The sequence below is a fragment of the Dendropsophus ebraccatus genome, chromosome 12 (genome assembly GCF_027789765.1).
Source record: "Dendropsophus ebraccatus isolate aDenEbr1 chromosome 12, aDenEbr1.pat, whole genome shotgun sequence".
NCBI classification, from domain to species: Eukaryota; Metazoa; Chordata; class Amphibia; order Anura; family Hylidae; genus Dendropsophus; species Dendropsophus ebraccatus.
In genome coordinates, this window is record NC_091465.1 from 44,611,641 (window position 1) to 44,630,905 (window position 19,265).

The window sequence follows — 19,265 nt, forward strand, 5'->3', positions numbered from 1 at the left end:
CTTTTCAGAATATCCAGCTAAAAGATTTTGGTGCACAGGAGGAGTTTATGGAAAACCTAAATGACCACATTAGAAGAACAGTGGAAGTAACAGTTGGTGAACTGGAACGAAGAATTGAAGTAATGCTAAGTAGTGAGAAGGAGGGTAGAACAGGCTGTCCAGACATCATCCAGTGTTTCTCTGTCTTTTGTCATGATTCCTGGCCTGATGATCTTGTTACATATGGAGAGGAGGAGATTGACACATTAACAAAATGGTATAAAACCATTTTGTTAAAAAATGGCTGCGAAGTGGAAGCAATCCAAGCTGAATGGAGGCAATTGAAATTTTTAGTTAAAGGGCAGTTTGCTGACCTTTCTTACAGCAGTTTGTGGGAAACGGTCATCTCAAAGGAGCCATACTGTACTGACTTTAGGAATGTTTTACATTTAATTCATATTATGTTAATACTTCCTATATCAGCTGCACAATGCGAAAGGGGTTTTTCTGCCCAAAACAGAATCAAGTCACAAGTCCGGAGTTCTCTTCATATTTCAACACTGGAGGACTTAATTCGCATAAGCTCCGAAGGCCCTTCCCTTGAACTGTTCAATCCTGAGCCCTCTGTGAAGCGCTGGTTCAACTCAAAGAGGAAGAGAAGGCCACAATATAAAGGATGGCCACGGGGCACTTACATACTGGGAGTCAGTGACACTGACTCAGAACCTGACTTGTAGACCACCTCACACATTCTAGTGGACTGTATATTGTTGTCAAGTTGCAAGCTTTTAAGTTCAAGTTCAGAAGAGTAAGCCTCATTAATAGGCTAGCCAAGTGAAGCTGAAGTACTGAGTCAGACTGTATATGGTTGTCAAGTTGCAAGTTTCCATGTTGAACGTTTTCAAACTAAGAAAAGAGAGAATCTAAAGGAGGATGCTGCCGTGGCCTCTGCACACAGTAAGTCCCATTAAACATAACATTAATTTTACATGTTTTAAAATGTTGGCGACCAAATATTCTATTTGGCGCCTAAATTTTTCAGGTTAGGAGCCAATGGCTCCTAGGTAAATTTTTTAGTCTGGAGCCCTGTATCTAGCAAGAAGGTGACAGATATGCTTTAATTACATATACAGCTTTATGAGTGATGAACACATACCAGTCCAATCGCTGCCTTATGGACAGGGGAAATAGAAAGATCTGCACATTTCACTTCCCAGACTTGAACTGGTTCAAACCATTGGTCTGGCTCTGCAGAACTGTCCCAGCGGTAGTAACTTCTTGGACTATCAATTACATGATCCTAGAAAAGACAACAAAAATATATCTTGGTTGAGAATTTCAAGCAACATTCCAAAACATTTAATTTATTAAAAGACCATCATCATAAACTTCACACACAGCACTGTTAGGCCACGTTCACACAGCAAGCTGCAGCCCACAATCAGTGAATTTAAGCGGTGTGTGTGTGTAAAAAAAAAAAAAAAAAACACATAGTGCACCCTTAGAAGTGTATTGCACAGTTTCTCTGGTATTGCTCCTGGAAATACTATGAGCAAACTGAAAACTGAATATAAAGATTTCCCCTTGTCAATAATGGCAAGCCCCTATACCCACTAGTCAGTGGTAATGGTGTGCCAGGTGGCATCTGACAAACCTTTTAGTAAAAAAAAAAAAAAAAAAGTAACTCTTATAAATGTTCTTGAAGGTCTTCCTACGGAGTATCGTGTTTAAAATACTGACTCTATATACCATGGATGTGACTTACACACTAAAGAAAATAAGTAAAAACAGCAATAAAACAGTTCTTTTTTTGTCTTTTTATTAACAAATTGAGTAAAGCATTGGTGATGAATTCTAATTAATTTAAAGTTTCTTTGGTGCACCTCATTGTCTTCTATGATTTGTTGGTGGTTTTATCAGTTTTAAGCCCCTTTTCACACATGCATTTATTCTGTCCACATTTGCGAACTAACAAATACGAACAGACTAAGAACCCATAGTTTTATATGGCCCCACATATGCATCCAACGAAACCCCCTCAAAAAACAAGCAAGCCATTATACTGACTGTATTTGCGACGCAGATCCACCTATTAAATTAATGTGTATGATTACAGATGCACATCATGGGCCACTATTCCAGATGTGGAATGACCAGTGCTCTATACACAATTTCCCTTTATTTACTGGTTATGTACTTATTATACTGGTTTATATTCTCATTAATTTAAATGCCATTTTTTCATATTTTTGTAATCTGGAAGTTAAAAGGTACTATAACTACTTTACAGGATAGCACCACATACAGAATTACCTTTAGAAAAGTGTGATGTTTTTCTAGGTCTTCATCTGTAAATCCTGTGCCAATCTAAATAAAACAAAAAGAGCAAGTCATAAAAAATATAAGTGCATAAAATACACGTGTCATCTGTGCCCTATACACTCACCATGCCCTTATGACAAAGTGACTGATCACACCTTTATATTATAAAAGACACTAAATGCCCATAAGGCTAAATAACCAACACAAACAACACACATCAGCTCATGTGCAGTTGTACAAAAGCCAAGATGATGAGATCCAGCTTAACAATGTGACATTTGTTGATGCACAACCTGCTATGTTTTCAGCTGAAAGTGCCTATCTGTATGTCATGTTTAATACTCTAAACCCCTAAGTAAATAAGCTGTAGTCACTATTCTGTTCTGCTCTCTAATACCAACAAGCAGCTGAAGCCTAGCGCTCTGCACTCAGATAAAGTAGTAATACTATGTCTACCAATATGAATTTTAGTAGTTATCCAAATATTAAATTACTGCCACTTACTGACACGGTTTAACAAATCTGATAATAAAAGTCTCATAGTAACATTCTTAAGAACATCATGCTGATATAAGTGTGGATAATTGCCACTGTAAATATGGTCTTTAACCCATATACACACCCATTAAACATGCTTTAAAAAGGGAATAACCTGTGAAAACCCATTTGACCAAATTAGGCTGTATTATTTCAGACAAACCTTGCAGATGGTTTGATATTCTTCACTTTCTTCGTCATATGATGCCAGTAAAAATCCTCCATAAATGCCAGTTCGTTTTCCTTTGCCCAAGTACCCACCAATTACCACCAGATCCAATGTGTCTCCTACACCTTCTAAATAGTCTTTTTTTAACTATAATAAATAAATAGATAAAATAAAACAGTGCCAATAGTCATTTTACAGTGAACTGACTCATGCCTTGCATTTGTGGGTGTTTTCTTTCCTTGCCTTCCCTATATAACTTGGGATAGATTAAACCTTTACATAAAAGTCATTGGAAATAAGTTGGAGTAAATTGGGACTGGCCAACTTTCTTATGTGTTGCTGTAAGGTATATAAAGGACCCAATGCACTAGAAGAAGTATGCCAAGAGTGTCATTATACCTTTATAAAACGTTGGTATACCAGTTTTCACTGTGTGGGAATATTAAGTTAAGCCTCAGCGTCAGCACAGGGCTTACGTGGGCAAGTGCCGGGGCCCACAGTGCTTCTAGCAGCCCAGAGAGGTAGAGGGGTCCAGTGCTCTGATGTTCAGCCCACTCACTGTAGAGCAGGATGAGGCCTGATCATCAGAAGACACAGGAGACGGACCTGTGAGCGTCCTGCAGAACAAGAGGGAGAAGACTGAACTGTAAGTACTGTGTGTGTCAGTCAGTCAGTGTCAATAATGTGTGTGTATGTTAGTGGTGTCTCAAATGATTGTGCATAGTGGATGGAAGAGGGGCCCGCTGAGGCTCTGTCGCAAAAACCTGAAACCATCCCTGAATATATCCTAGTAAGAATGTAATTAAAGGTTTATAATTATTTTTGAATTAGCTTCAAGAACTAGGTAATGTTTGCCCAGGTCAGGGTCAAGTTGCCTATACACTGTATTTTAAGGGAAAATATTTGCTTCTGTTTGATGGCATGGGCTATTTCCTGCTATAGATTCAATGTTGCAAGACGATTACTTCTAGCATTTTACATGTGGAACCATCAAAAAACATCCCCAAGTGTCATACTAAGCAGTAATTGGTACAGGAATCTATAACCAATACATGGCTTTGTAAACAGGTCTAAGAAAACGTTCTGAAAGTTTTGGCCATTTTAATGAACTATCATTGGTAAAATGGCCCACAAACAAGATAAGACAATTATAAAAAAAAAAAAAAAGCACAAGTTGTCCTGAAAAAACCTTCTTTAAACAGAAAAAAAAAACAACAAATTTTATAAATCAAAACACTGTAGTGCGTAACATCTGGCTTCTGTGGTCTAAAGTACCGTTACAAATAAGGTAAAATTACTGCTTGTGATAACCTATGGTTGCTTTCACACATCACTGCAGTGTTTGGGAATTCTAAGCCTAGCTTTAATGTAAGATTGTCAATGTAATATTAGTTTTTTTTTCTACTGAAAATTATAAAGAGAAAAAAAAAGAGAGGCATGCGCATGCAGACAATACTCAGAAGTGCTGCGCTCTTACTTTTGTTACCAGCAGCTGTCATAATAAATGTGTATAGCAATTCAAGAAGGAAGCCCATAGAGTTTTATGTTAAATTTTTTACAATGCAGTAACACACATTGTCAGCAATGGCAGTCTTGCTGACATCTCCCCACCCAGCTGTTTGTTCATATGTCTCGTCTCATTTGTATAAAGTGAGACCAGTCACTCAAGCTGAACTAGTGCAAAGCAGCTGAACTCTCTTTAAAAACATTAAAAAAAAACATATACAAGGTGTGACAGAAAGATAGAGCTATAACAGAAAAGAGTATAGAAATATGGTAGTACCAACCTTTAACCAATTATGAGACCGTTTAGCAATTTCATATGTTGCATTTTGGTCCAGCGTCTTTACCATCAAACCTTCACAAGAATCTAAATAAGAGAAGACATTATGGGAGAGAAATAATCAGCAATGTAAATGTATATAAAAGGTATACAGAGTGTTCAATTTATACGAGCAAAATACCTTTTATAGACTGATCAAGAAATTCTGAAATTTCATCTGTGTTTGAAGTATCCATATATGTAGCAAACATGAACTGTCCTTCAAGTTCAGTAAAGGAGTCTCTAAGTAGTTGCCTCCGTTTCGAAAATGGTTCTGTAACTAAAGACTAAAAGGAAATTGACAAAAAAAAGTACCACTTATGCTTAAAAATATATTTTTTGCAATGCAATAACTGAGAAATAATAAAAATAAATACAGAATAAAACAAAACCACAACAGGAGCCAGTGTGGATAACTGTGTAGCGGTAGTTATGGGATACTATAAAGCTAATCTCTCAGTAAAGTGAATGGGAGATGAAAGAGTCTCTAAACTTGATAAAGGGGTATGAACCCCAAAACGTGTTGTTTCTATGAGACCAATAAACCCAGCCTTTCTACAAGTGGGATCTACTGGCTGATTTATGCCGGTCAGCGCCCTCGGAAAGTCCCCTTCCTGCTCCTTCAGCTAAACCTGACGATCTGATACTCCTGAACAGAGAACCTGCTAGAGAATGCTGGGGGAGCAGGGGGAGGCAAGAATAGCTTCTTTATTTTTTTCTGCAGCACTAAATAAAAAAAGTTCTGACACTGGAGTATGTCTTTAATCAATCTATTTTCGCTGGAAAATATCTTCAAATGGATTTGCCCACAAACAAAATATACGGCTGCACGGCCATCTCCAGTCTGCTTGTGGCTGTCTGAGATGGTCAGGCCCCGAAAATGTTATGCAATTTGCATAACTCCTCATTTACCTTAATGGGAGGTGTGCAAATGACATAGCACTGGAAGATATGTAAACTGCATAACTTGTGTGGCAAAGCATTGGCACAACTCACGCTCATGTCAATGGGAGTTACACAAACTGCATGAAAGCCATCTTGGCTGTTCTTTGCACCCAACCTTCTACGCCGGCCATAAATAAGCTGGAGGTGGCTGGCAAACCATATTTTTAGTTTGTCGGCAAAAACACTTAGGGTGGGTCCACACGTGCCGGATCGCAGCGGATTTCCCGCTGAGATTCCGGGTACTGTCATTTTGTTTAGGTTTACATACTTGCAGCAGAATTTTCGTTCCGCTACAAGTATATAAACCTATACAAAATGAAAGTACTTGGAATCTCAAAGGATTTCGCTGCAGAACTCGCAGCATGAAATCCGCTGCGATCCGGTACGTGTGAACTACTTCAGCTAGACAACAAGCTCAGCTTGCCCTTATTATTTTACTTGGATTGCTATATTTACTTCAGGGTAGTAGTTTTTTTTTTTAATCACTTTTTTATTATTTTCAAAAATTACAAACAGATTTACAAGTCATACATATAAATGTGCTTACAGAGAGACTCCAGGTAGTTTAATGTGTTTTTAGCTTATGCTAAGTGTGTCTATTTTTTTTCTAATTATATAGTGAATATTTTGAGTCTGTGATTTTAGGACAATAGTCAAATGAGAGTAAAACTTTATTAATACAAGAAAAACTTTTCTAGCAATTATAAATGCATATATATTACTTACCTCTCCATTCAGGTAAAGCAGGTCAAAAGCATACACACATACTTGAACTTTTATGTCAGAAGCTTCAACATCCTAAAACGGTTAACAACATAGTGACCATATAGGATAAACCAAAGTAGAGGCAGCTCTTCACAGTAAACACACTAGTGGGAGAATTTAGCAATTATATACACTGTTTGTTGGGTAGGGGAAAGGCAGCAATAGTAAATCTCTCTTTGCCCTCTCTATAGAGAGTATGGCTACCTCTGTTGACTGGTAGGGTCATGATTTCTGCAGTTATATATGGACCAACCAGATGTTAAAAGATGTTTGCAAGTGGTAAAAGGGAATATGTACCCACAATCCACCCCATAAACAATTCCATACTAAAATAAAAATAAAAGATTTTTTGGGGGGAGAATAACTTCATCACCTACCCAACGGACCCCGGGACAGATCTTTGATTAAAGGCAGCTATCCGACGGTACAAGCAGTTGGGGAAGGTGGGGGGAGGGCGGTGTTGAGTGTTCATATTCGCTTTAAAGGGAACCTGTCACCCCCCGTGCCGGGTGACAGGCTCCCGACCCCCCGTTAGAGCCCCATATACTTACCTAATCCCGCCGGGTTCCGCTTCTGGAGGTGGTCGGGTGATGAAGATCTCAGTCGCTGCAGCCCGGCGCGTGCTGAGAGATGAGTCCAACGCTCATAGAGAATGATGGAGCGCTGGACTCTCCTGTCATTCTCTATGGGTGTTGGACTCATCTCTCAGCGCGCGCGCCGGGCTGCAGCGGCTGAGATCTTCATCACCCGACCACCTCCAGAAGCGGGACCCGGCGGGATTAGGTGAGTATATGGGGCTCTAACGGGGGGTCGGGAGCCTGTCACCCCGACACGGGGGGTGACAGGTTCCCTTTAAGGAGAGACACTTGCTGATGATTTATTAGCATAACAATATTTAAAGTAATCCCCGCCCCTAAAATATAAATATATATATATGCACAAACCTTTCGTTTTCGTGTTGTCAAAACTTGAAATGGCTGGATCTGTTTTTTTTGTGGGTCCCATGCAACAGCTTCTGAGTCAAAGATACAAGATTTTACTGTATCTTTTTTCACCTAATATTAAAAAGGAAAAAAAAACATGAATGCAAAGTAACACATAACTATACTTTCTGGGCTGACCTCTTTTTTGTAATTCATTTAACGGGGTTGTCTGGCATTAGGCATTTTGAACATATTGCTGCTGGTGCATATAAGACAATTAACAGCCTATGCTCATGTCTACACTCTCCCACAGTGTCCTGTGGCGGTGCAGTGCCTCCACTTCCGAGACAGATTCATCTCAGGAGTGACAGCCCATTCAGCCAATCACTGGCTGCTGGGCTGTCCTGAGTCAGATTAGCTGAGCCGGCTTTCTGTCCCAAGACAAGTTCATTTAGGAAGTGGAGGCTCTGCAGTTAGCGGTGGAAAGCAGCAACACCGCAACAGGACACCGGGGTAGTGCCAACAGATGAACATACCATGTTTTTTGTTTTATATGCACCAGCAAAATGCCTAACGCCGAACAATCTGTTTAAAGAGGATGTACCACCAGGTACATCCTTTTTCAGCTGAACCCACAGATCGAACGGCACCGCCACGGGGAAGCCGATGCCGCGGTCCGTTTTTCGGACCGTGGCCCGATTCCCGTGCACGGCGCCGTTCTATGCACCGGAAGCGGCCGGTGCTCAAGCACTGGAGGTAGGCCGGCCCACCCCCACTGGGAGGGAATTCCCTTCCCTGTATGACGCGGCTCCCTTAGAACGAATGGAGCCGCGTCAGAGGGGAGGGAATTCCCTCCCACTGGGGGCGGCCCGGCCTACCTCCAGTGCTTGAGCACCGGCCGCTTCCGGTGCACAGAATGGCGCCGTGCACGGGCACCGACTTCCCCGTGACGGTGCCGTTCAATCCGTGGGTTCAGCTTAAAGAGGATGTACCTGGTGGTACATACTCTTTAAACTTACGTGGGTGAAATACAAAAAAAAAATAATTGCATCTGTTAGGAACTACCTAACTTGGTCCTATGTTTGACTAAACACAGGAAGTTCCAGTCATCTGCACGCTTTGAGAGAAGGCAGTCACATGATTGACAGACACATTGAGCAGTGACACTCTGCACTAACCAGGACTTCCTGCATTTAGTCTTTTTAGTTTAGTTTGTTTCAGCACAAAACTAAAAAAGGAGGCTGGACCAGGATTTCTGGTAAGTACAGCCATTTGACACTTAAATGTATTAAAGCACAAGAGTTTCATTCATAACTAGCTGTTCACTTTAAAAGTGGTATTAACAAATAGCAGAACATTCTGTGACACAAATTACATTGTATGAGGAAATACCTTTTCATAACAAATCATTACTTTCATTGCATAGAATATAATTCTTTCAGACATAACACTGTTTTGTGACCAATATCCAGCGAAAATGTTTTTCTTTAAATCAACTGGTTTCAGAAAGTTAGATAGATTAGTAATTTGCTTCAATTTAAAAATCTCCAGTCTTCCAGTACTAATCATCTGCTGTATGTCTGCAGGCAATGTTGTTTTCTTTTCAGTCTGACATAGTTCTCTCTGCTGCCACCTCTTTTTCAAGACAGGAACTGTCCAGAGCAGCAGCAAATCCTCATAGAAAACCTCTCCTGCTCTGGACAGTTCTTGTCATGAACAGAGGTGGAAGCAGAGAGCTCTGTATCAGACTGGAAAGAAAAAAAACATTTCCTGCAGAACACACATTAGCTAATAAGTACTGGAAGACGAGATTTTTTTTAAATAGAAGCAATTTACAAGTAGCATACTTTGTGATAAAAACTTAGTAGGTGTTACAGATTATTATTTAGTGACATTTATTTCATATATTTGTTTTTAAAAATGTTTTAAAAAAATCAAAACACGGTCTGTTTTGGGCTTGAGGATGTGGCATTTTTTCTTTACTATTATTCAGTCAATGTATACTCTATCTTGGAATAAGGATGAAAGTAAATGGGTATGTTTAACTGGAAAAGTACATTCATAATATAATATTTTTTTTCGTCCCTTTCTATAGTCCTACTTTCGTATTGCAGTGTTTAATGTTCATCAGCATAAAATTAAACATGTACCCTTCTAGGTGTAGAAAGATCCATGAGCGCCTTCAATAGGCTCCCAGCTGTCATGACCACTAATGTAATGCCTATGCACTCACCCAGCTGTTTTATTTATAATGGACAGCAGACTGTTGCAAATGCAGACGAAAGGGATAAAAAAAATGTGAGATATCTCATAAAGCTCCCCATTGATTACCTGTGGAATCCTGCTGATGATATCTGGATATTTTGTAGTATTATTTTCTTGATTCCTGCTGTAGACGTGTACTTCCCCATTCTCTAATATATGGATCTATGAAAGAGAAATGTACGGATAAATCATTAAGTGTTACTCCATGCATGTGTAATATTTAGTCAGCATGCTGTTAGCATTTTTAGTAGATTGTATACCTGGGCACGCTCTCCATCATATTTATATTCACACGTAAAAGCGGCTTCGTCAAACCTTTTAAGTACTTCACCTACACCCTTGGTAGGGTGTGCCAACATTGGCTTTAATGGCACCCCTAAAAACACATAGGAAAAACAGTAGTGCTCTAATAAACTTCCTACTGAATTAGAAGAGAATACAATGGAAAATAAGAGTGATTATTACCAGGAGTAAGTTTACAGTGTTGAGGAAGTTCTTTAATTCCATGCTTCAGGAGGGCAGGAATAACCAAATCGTAGTTTGGCAACTCACTTAAAAAAAAAAACACACACACAAGACAGAGATCAATCACTGTACAAAGAAAAAGTTAGACAACTTTCTAGAACACTTTAGGGTAGGATATACCACCGGCATTTCATATGCTGGCCTTATGTAAAATTGCACTTGTGTCAGCTTCAAGTTGGGCAATCTTAGAAACCAATCATGTTTAAAGCTGTCAGCAGGTGTAAATTGTAGTAAATTTGGTGCAAAAGGGAGGCCACCCAATGTTTATGTGAAGCCAAGCCTACTTAGTGAGGGAGGCACAGTGTGGGTAAAAGGTCATAGTATATCTGCACAAATCAGGTGTCGTGTCAGGTGCGGCACACAATGAATGTGATCATTTGTGTCAGACTATTATCTAAGAAGCAGATGCACGTTTAGTCAATATACGTAATGCTCTGTGAGCTGAAGACATCAGCAGCAGCTGAATAATTTTCACTGATACTCTGCTACAATGGCTCAGTCTGAAGCCCACACTGTCTAGACCTTAAAGGAGAAGTCAGGCGAAAATTTTTATTAAAGTATTGTATTGCCCCCCAAAAGTTATACAAATGTACACTTATTACGAGAAATGCATATAAAGTGCATCTGGGATAACCTCAAACTCTAAAATCCATAAAATTATAAGATATCTGAAGTATAATTTTATACTTCAGGTCATTTTACATTAAAAATACTAAGTACAAACAAATCTCACCAGTATGTCTGCTTCAAAATCATGGCATTCTCTTCAATCCAAGCTTTTCTGGCATCCGTACTCATACCCTTTGAAGCATCTAATACTGCATCTGGAGGTGCTGGTGGGAAAAAAAAAATCTTAAAAACCTATCCTATACGTTAAAAAAAAATATAAAAAGAAAGAAGGTGAGGCCACACATATGCTCAATCTGACTGATATCAGGGACGTATAAAAGCAAAGTCAACACCTGCTCGTCAAACCATTCCTGGACATTTATTTTACAGTAAAGCAGGATGCATTATTTTTTACTGTTTCTGTGCTCAGTTACCTTTATTAAAGGTCATTCTGCAGGGAGGGTGATACCGACTTGTAAGCAACAGCTATTGTGTGCACTTCTGTATATCTATATACTGGTGTCACCTCTCACTGTAGTCCTGTCTGTGATAAGGAGGGCACTGCTGGAAAATGATCTGTACAGAACAAGTTGTCTCCATTTAGTTTAAGCCTGGAGGCCAGGATGAAAACTACAGGAATTATTTAGAAATATAGATGGTAAAATTCTTGATTAGGTTTGACATAAAAGCTGGATTTAAACAATAGGTTTCTGATGACACATTCCCTTAGTAATGCGCACCACATCCCATGACGTAACAGAAAACATGGTTCACTGCTTGTCCTTCCTTAAGTAATATATCTATACACATATACACACACGGTCAAAATTCTAAGGACACCTATTTTATTCAGAAACTAAAGTAGAAATGACATATCTGAATAGCCTGGCAAGTAATGGGTGAGGGGGCCTATCTGTTAGGCTATGTCTTGAACATGGCTGCCACACTGGAGCACGGGCACATTTTTCCAATGTGTAGGTGGTCATGTAGCACATAAAAGACGAGAATAGTCTCAGAAATAGATTGCTGCAATCAGATTTTCCATATCTCATTATGAACTTTATTAAATGAGATTTACTAACACCATTACTCACATTGACCAGGTGGTGTTAGAGAAACTGCTTGGGCAATAGCTGAAAGAACAGATAGCTCTGCCAGTCCTATTCGAAGTTTTCCTCCTAGAGCTCTGGAAAAACAATGGGGAAAAAAATAGGTGACAAGAGGGAAAATCTAAATATCAATTAAAATGGATCTTTGGGTGAAAATTCCTACCTAGCTATGTAACGTGCTTCTGAATGCCTGCATGCAACAAACAACCCTTTAATTATATCAATCTTCTTATTCATAGCCTGCAATGAAACGGATACAGAATGAAAAGATTTTTCAACAGTCTACAAGGTCTACAACAGGTACTGGGAAGTTATAATCCAACCTGCTTCATGCTTCTCTGTCATACCTGTTGTCAGGTAATAGATTGGAGGCTCCTACTCTCACAGATTATCAGATTATTATTATTTTATGTTTATTGCCAGCTTAAAGGAAAGCCTAATGCTGCTGTATAGAGGCTTGTTTTTTTGTCAGGCAAGAGGTGTTTGCCAATGGCAATACTTAAGGGTATATATTTATTATGCAAAAAAGGGGTCCATGGAGCCTCAGTTACGAGTCTCAAAACACGGGAATAGCCAGATAATGAGTAAATGAGCACTCCATTGGAATTTTTCACTGTTCTCCTTGAGTTCAGTGATTGTTGTGATTTTTTGGTCTATTTATATATTTATTAGCCAACTTGTAAACTTTTTTTTTCTCTTAAGAAGAGTATTACTAATACGTGTATACAATGTATTACATGAATCAGTAGTTATTGATTGGGATGATTGACAGGTAGGAATGGTAACTGAAGATGATTGATCCATGTAATAGGACCAGTGATCAGCTGATGAACAAGAAATCTCTGATCACACCTCTTGTGTGGCCATTTAAATCATTAGTAGTCGGCTAGACATCTTTCTCGAGCGTTTGTGAAGACTCAAAACAAGTGCCGCTCTGTGATTGGCACTTCCTTGGCCTGCTTAAAGGGGCCCTTATTCTCATCACCCACTAAACCTATACACATATGTATGCTCACACTTATCAAAAATGCATCCTAATAGATAAGGATAGCCTGCTCTTGGGTGAATTACATCACGCCTGACAGTGAGGCCTCTCCTGCCCCATACCAATTATCTATAAGAATAGTCAACATATATCTACTATATATCATCAGCATTTGACATTAAGCTAAATGGTTTGGCCTAACAGAACGGCAGTGATTTTGCGTATATGTGCACATAACACTCATCACTTACAGCATTACCAGTCATCCTGGCTATCTCTTTTAGTTTGTTAAAAACGCCTGGGACAGTGAGCTTGGGAGGTGTAAACATGGTGCGCTGAGTACCGCGGCTGCTCTCTGCAACCAATCCTAGATCACCTTTCTCCTGAGCTTCAGCTTTTATTTTGTCTAACTGGCGGCCTGAGAAAACATAAAAAAAAATTTATTAACTTTATCTTAACATTAAATTTTAAATAAAAACAGGCAGATCCATTTGGAAGGCAATGTTACATAACAAAAAATCTTATAGTTTCAAAACATCACAAAAAATAATGGATTTCCCTGGTATGTCCATAAAATATAGTTGTCACACAGAGATGGCATAAATAATTCTATGACACAGTATGATTCAGCTACACATAAGTATGTAAAGGGATTCTGTTCATACAGTATCTGCATGATAAGTCAAAGAATCTGGGCACCTGACCCTATATGAGCTTGTTGCATATTCCATTCAAAAAACTTAGGATTTAGTATGGCATTGAGCATCATTTGCAACTACGGAATCCTGGAAAATACTTCTAGAAGGCGTATATTGAGAATTGTCATTCAGCCAAACAAACTGGATAGCTAGTCCTGATGGACATTGACAGGGTTAAGGTCAGGGCTATGTAAAGCTCACCTGAATTGGTCCGTCCACAACAAACTTACAAAACCTCAGCTTGGGACAGGGTTACAGACATTGAGAATAGGAAAGAGCCTTGCTGGAAGTAAAAGCATACACTTGTCTAAAATGTCTTAGTATTCCACAGCATTCCATCCCATACCATTATCTTTTCTTCACCAAATTTTACAATAGGCCACACGTATTTCAGTAAATAGCCTTCTCTGACACCAAACCAAGATGTGTCCCTCAAACTACTAGACAGTGAAACGTGATTCATAACTCCAAGAAACACATTTTAATCCCACTGCAAAGTCTGATGATGGACGACTTCATGTCTCGCTGGTTAATGCTTGGAATCCTGCATGAAGTTCTGAAGTCTTCTGTGCAGCTGTTCTACCATGGAAAACCATTATATAAACCTCCTGGCACCCAGTTCAAGGGGTGATGTCACTTCCAGACCCAGTTTGAAATTACGTAATGTGGAAATAACAGAATAACAGTGATTGTTCCTTGCAGCGTGCAGGCCCGCTCTCAGTTTGATAGATTTAACACTTTGTGGCTGAGCTGTGACTCCTAGATCCTTCACTTCACAACAAATACCTGTCACAGACTGACTTGTGGCACAGGTGACATCCAATGACATTGCCACATCCCTGACCTCTTCAGCTCTACTACCAAAGTATATATGTATAGGGACTGTATAGGTGTATATTTGAATTTATACAGTATACCTATTTATTAAGGTTGGTGTCAACAAACTTTCAGCCACGAGAGGGAATTTATCATTCGAAAAGTTTGCTAAGTTTGTTCTATCTGTAGAAGTTCCCTTTAAGATTGTGCACCTGGTCTGTATTCATATGGAGACTGGCCCTATTTCCTAATGGATTATCCCTGCTTAGTCTTAGATGTTAGAAATTCCACATTATTTCCAGGACTGCAATGTAAGCGCTATATTCAACATTAAAAAAGTGTTTCATATTTTTAAAGCATAACTGTCATTTCAGGGCCATTTTTTTGAAAACATTAAATATCAATAGTACAAGCGATTTAAAAACAACTCTAATAGGTTTTATAAACCAAAAGAGTTTCCTTCTGGACTGAAAAAGCAATCTCCCAGCCTCCCCCCTGACTGCAGAAGCAGCAGGATTTCTGTCTCCATTATGTGGCTATGGAGAGGGGAGGGGCTGTTAGGAGTGACTGAGCACGGAGCAGTCCTGCAAAGCACAACACCCTGCAATCTTCTCTCAGTAAGTTCATAGATAAGCACTGACCTTTCTGACCCCAGAATCCTACAGTTTAGGTGCCCAGAGAGGCTACAAACAGCTGACCTTCATGTCACCTCTTCCTGCTCCCTCATCTCCCCCAGCCCCTCCCCCCTCCATAAGGATACAATGGAGAGAGCAGAACTGTCTTCACTGGCTTCTCTGTAATGAAGACGTGTTTGCCTGATAATGGACAGATAAGAAGTCAGGGAGGGAGGCTGGGAGATTGCTTTTTCAGTAGAGAAGGAGGCTTTTTTGGCTGATGAAACCTATTACAGAGTTTCTTAAGATCGCTTATACTACTGATTTCTGCAATAAAAAAAAATATGACAGTTACGCTTTAAGTCTTTTATATAAGGAAAGACTTAAAGTATATCGATCATGAGAAAAATAAACATTTAATCAGTCAGGGTCTCTATGTTCAAATTCCAATTAGCAATGAGAGAGAGACGTCCCATTGACACACATTATATGACATCTTGGTCATGTGACATGGAGCCGGTAGAGAATGCAATAAGCACAAGGCATGTTCTGTAACCTGTGCAGAGGTCATTGTGTTGGGAAGGAGAGTATGTGACCTGTAACTACTACAGTACCTACAGTAAATGGCCTGATCCTGTATTCTCTACACACTGATGTGACCTTCCATTGTAAATGCATGTGATAATTATGAGACTGATCAAAAGTTTTCTTTATTAAACAGGCAGTGTTAAAGTAAAATCAATTAAAAAAAAAGAAAAGAAATATGCTTATACGCTTAACATAAAAACTTGATCTCAAAACACATATAAATAATACCACCGTGTTTACCTGTTGCTTGTGCAACAGCTTTCATTAATATGGTTTCTCCAATGCCGAGCTCAAGACCTTCATAGGCAGGACCCAGACGATTCAGACAGAGATAGATGCAGGGTAGTAGATCCCCCGGAGACAAACAGATCACAGATCGCAGAAGATTGCTCAGTGTTTCTATGTTCTTTAAGCTAAACAAATTTTAAACAGTAAATTCACAAATATGTAAGCTGAAAGTGAAGACAACAACAAAAGATTAAAGTGATTTTTTTTTTACTTCAAAAACTTTCATCACTATCCAAAAGATAGTGGCGTGGAGCGTCCCATTGCTGAGACCCTCACCGGTCACAAGAACAGCAGTACTCCGCCAGTTAATTTCATACAGCTGGACCATGTGCTTTATTCTATATTACCTACAGGAATATTATGCATATAGCTAATGACTGGGGTATTCTGCAATACCTAGAAGAGATCACTAAGACTGCCACTATGCTGGAAAACTTAAAAGGGGGAGAGGGGTAGGACCCTGAACCAATGTTGTAATACCTTATTCTCAGGACTAGTGGGGGTCTTGGTAGTCAGACACCCACTAATCATATAGTAATTACTTATCCCAACAACAGGCCATTACTTTTTGTAAATTAAATCACAAAGACATGGTAATAATGGTAATAATAACATGGTAATATTAATATTAACATAATAGTAATATTTAAACAACAAAAAGCAAAAGTATATTACAAAACCAAAACTTAGGCCTAACACCCACTAAGAACTTTTCTATGTTTCCTATCTACTTCTCCATTATAATCGACTTCTTAGCCCTGCCTTCATCCTCTTTTTAAAAAGGCATAACAAAGGCAAATGTGGACAGGGTATGGCACTGCAGATATTTAGGAAGCCACACAGAAAAAAGATTGTTAGTGCAGCAAAGCAAACTTACCGAGCAGACTCATTTTCTATCATCTCAAATGTACGTGCCACAGCCAAGTATGGAACCCTAGAAAATAAAAAACGAGAATAAATGGTTCACTGCAAAGGTTTCCCATATAGTGTGAAGGAGAAGCCTGTGAACAAAGTATAGCAATAAAGAGGTATGCAATTTATTGGACACTGATCGCTCTAGAAAGGATGAAAGGAAAACCTATCAGTGTCTGATGACTGTCCTTTATGTAGACCAAAAAGGTCACTTCTTGTACTCAATAAATTGCATGTGTCTAGTCACCTACAACACCAAAATGGTAGTCATTGCAACAAAACAATAATCCTTAAAGGTGTTATCCAGCTACAAAAACATGGCCACTTTCTTTCAGAGTCAACATGACTCTTGTCTCCAGGTCAGGTGTGGTTTGCAATTAAGCTCCATTCACTTCAATGGAACTGAGCAGCAAAACCCTGCCCAAGCTGAAGCCAAGAGTGGGGCTGTCTCTGGAAGAAAGTGGCCATGTTTTTGTAGCACTGGATAACCCCTTTAAACCTTAAAAGGTAGTGCAATCTATTAATTTCCAACAACTTTCGGCAGACTGGACTGCAGATAGAAATGTACTACAAATCACAAAGTCAACGGCACCAAATCACAAAAGAAATGTTAACAGGCATTATAAAATGTATTAATCTATTATAATATCCTTCATATGTATTTTATGCTTAAAAGAAATTCAAGACAAATAATAACTTACAATTGGCCAGTATTCCAGCAGGCATCCTTTATGGGATGGTAACCACTTTTGGATGGATTATAATTTGTCTCTTTCTGTGAAACATCTTGCTTTGAGGAACCGAAAAAACTAAAAATAATAATCAGTAAAGCAGACTGTTCAGTACATTGTAGTAGAGTGTTTCAGACACTAGACTAGAGGTTAATATAAGGCTAATATAAGCAATGATAGTAACTGGGTACCCCGGAATGATATATATATTTTTTTAAATACATTGTCAGAAAGTTTTTTGTTTTTTTTAGTGTACACAAAAACGTGGTCAACCATGACGATAAAAAAAAAACAAAAAAAAAACTGAAGTCAATGGAAAATGATGATGCACACAAATGCCTCCATTTTTTTCGATTAAAAGGATAAGTTAAATGGACTGCAAAAACATAGTGTGAACTCAGTCTAAACTCAAGAACTAGAATAAGCACAGAGTACTCAATCCACTTAGCTCTTACCTGCCCATATTTTTGGTTACCGGTGCTGAGGGAGGAGACTTGTCCACAATCTTTTTTTCAGACATTTCTGCATCTTGTTCTGACTTGACAGGCACAGTGTGGCCCTCTATATTAAAAATAAATATTAACAAAAGACTGAAAAACATTGCATTTACTTCTACTAAATATAAAGTTTTATTATAAATATTTCATTCCAGTTTACACACTAGAACAGTCAACAATGTATGTTTTGTATGTGGCTGTGACTCCGCCGTAGTCTTTGATGAGTAGGTATTTCCTCTGCATAAAAGATATAGAAGAGGAAGTATTGACAGCAAGGACCAGCACTGTCAGAAGATAACCTGGAGGAGACTGGTAAGCATTTTAAATGTTAATTTTATCCTATTAAAGGGGTAGTGCGGCGGTAAACAATTATTCACAGAATAACACACATTACAAAGTTATACAACTTTGTAATGTATGTTATGTCTGTGAATGGCCCCCTTCCCCGTGTCCCACCACCCCCACCTGTGTACCCGGAAGTGTGGTGCACTATACATACCTGTCACGTGCCGACTCGTCTCCGATCTTCAGTCAGCGATGTCGTCTTCGGCCGAATCCCTCCGTCCGTCCTGAGTGCCGGCAGCCCTCTGCCGCGTCATCGGATGCTCAGCCGCGATAACTGTGCTCAGCCAATCACGGCTGAGCATCTGATGACGCTGAAGAGGGCGGCCGGCACTCAGGACGCTTGGAGGGATTCGGCCCGGCCGCCTGCATCGCAGACTGAAGGTCGGAGACGAGTCGGCACGTGACAGGTATGTATAGCGCACCACACTTCCGGGTACACGGGTGGGGGTGGTGGGACACGGGGAAGGGGGCCATTCACAGACATAACATACATTACAAAGTTGTATAACTTTGTAATGTGTGTTATTCTGTGAATAATTGTTTACCGCCGCACTACCCCTTTAAATTAAAGCAACTCTGTACCCACAATTTGCCCCCCAAACTGCTCCAGGTCAGGATCTCTCCTAATCATCAGTTGTCAGAACATTGCACAGGTGCGTTAACGATCCAGCACATGTGCAGTGTTCAGACAGGTGATGAATAAGAGAAATCCTGCCAGTGTCATTCCTAATAGTGAAGAGGTTGGGGAGGAGGAGTGGAGAGGCGGTGTAGGTCTAGGGAACGGATACTCTAGGTCACGCCAGTTTGACACAGGGCTGCAA

General features: G+C 39.5%; 2 protein-coding genes across 4 annotated transcripts in view; one reads left to right on the plus strand and one right to left on the minus strand.

Moving 5' to 3' along the window:
* Nucleotides 1-19,265, plus strand: part of SHISA7 (shisa family member 7) — a 374,289-nt gene that overhangs the window by 108,157 nt on the left and 246,867 nt on the right. The gene's annotated exons all lie outside the window — the stretch shown is intronic.
* The window catches only part of LIG1 (DNA ligase 1), an 82,769-nt gene that overhangs the window by 14,673 nt on the left and 48,831 nt on the right, over nucleotides 1-19,265 (minus strand). For all 3 annotated transcript variants that reach the window (XM_069949088.1, XM_069949087.1, XM_069949089.1), the window contains exons 8-25: nucleotides 18,058-18,163; nucleotides 17,573-17,680; nucleotides 16,837-16,893; nucleotides 15,912-16,084; nucleotides 13,207-13,373; nucleotides 12,134-12,210; nucleotides 11,956-12,047; nucleotides 10,986-11,085; nucleotides 10,193-10,278; nucleotides 9,988-10,103; nucleotides 9,794-9,889; nucleotides 7,484-7,594; nucleotides 6,501-6,572; nucleotides 4,972-5,116; nucleotides 4,795-4,877; nucleotides 3,002-3,154; nucleotides 2,293-2,346; nucleotides 1,136-1,279 (exon numbers count right to left, since the gene is read on the minus strand). In XM_069949088.1, coding sequence (XP_069805189.1) covers nucleotides 1,136-1,279; nucleotides 2,293-2,346; nucleotides 3,002-3,154; nucleotides 4,795-4,877; nucleotides 4,972-5,116; nucleotides 6,501-6,572; nucleotides 7,484-7,594; nucleotides 9,794-9,889; nucleotides 9,988-10,103; nucleotides 10,193-10,278; nucleotides 10,986-11,085; nucleotides 11,956-12,047; nucleotides 12,134-12,210; nucleotides 13,207-13,373; nucleotides 15,912-16,084; nucleotides 16,837-16,893; nucleotides 17,573-17,680; nucleotides 18,058-18,163 — 1,940 coding nt within the window. The remainder of the gene's footprint in view (nucleotides 1-1,135; nucleotides 1,280-2,292; nucleotides 2,347-3,001; nucleotides 3,155-4,794; nucleotides 4,878-4,971; nucleotides 5,117-6,500; nucleotides 6,573-7,483; nucleotides 7,595-9,793; nucleotides 9,890-9,987; nucleotides 10,104-10,192; nucleotides 10,279-10,985; nucleotides 11,086-11,955; nucleotides 12,048-12,133; nucleotides 12,211-13,206; nucleotides 13,374-15,911; nucleotides 16,085-16,836; nucleotides 16,894-17,572; nucleotides 17,681-18,057; nucleotides 18,164-19,265) is intronic.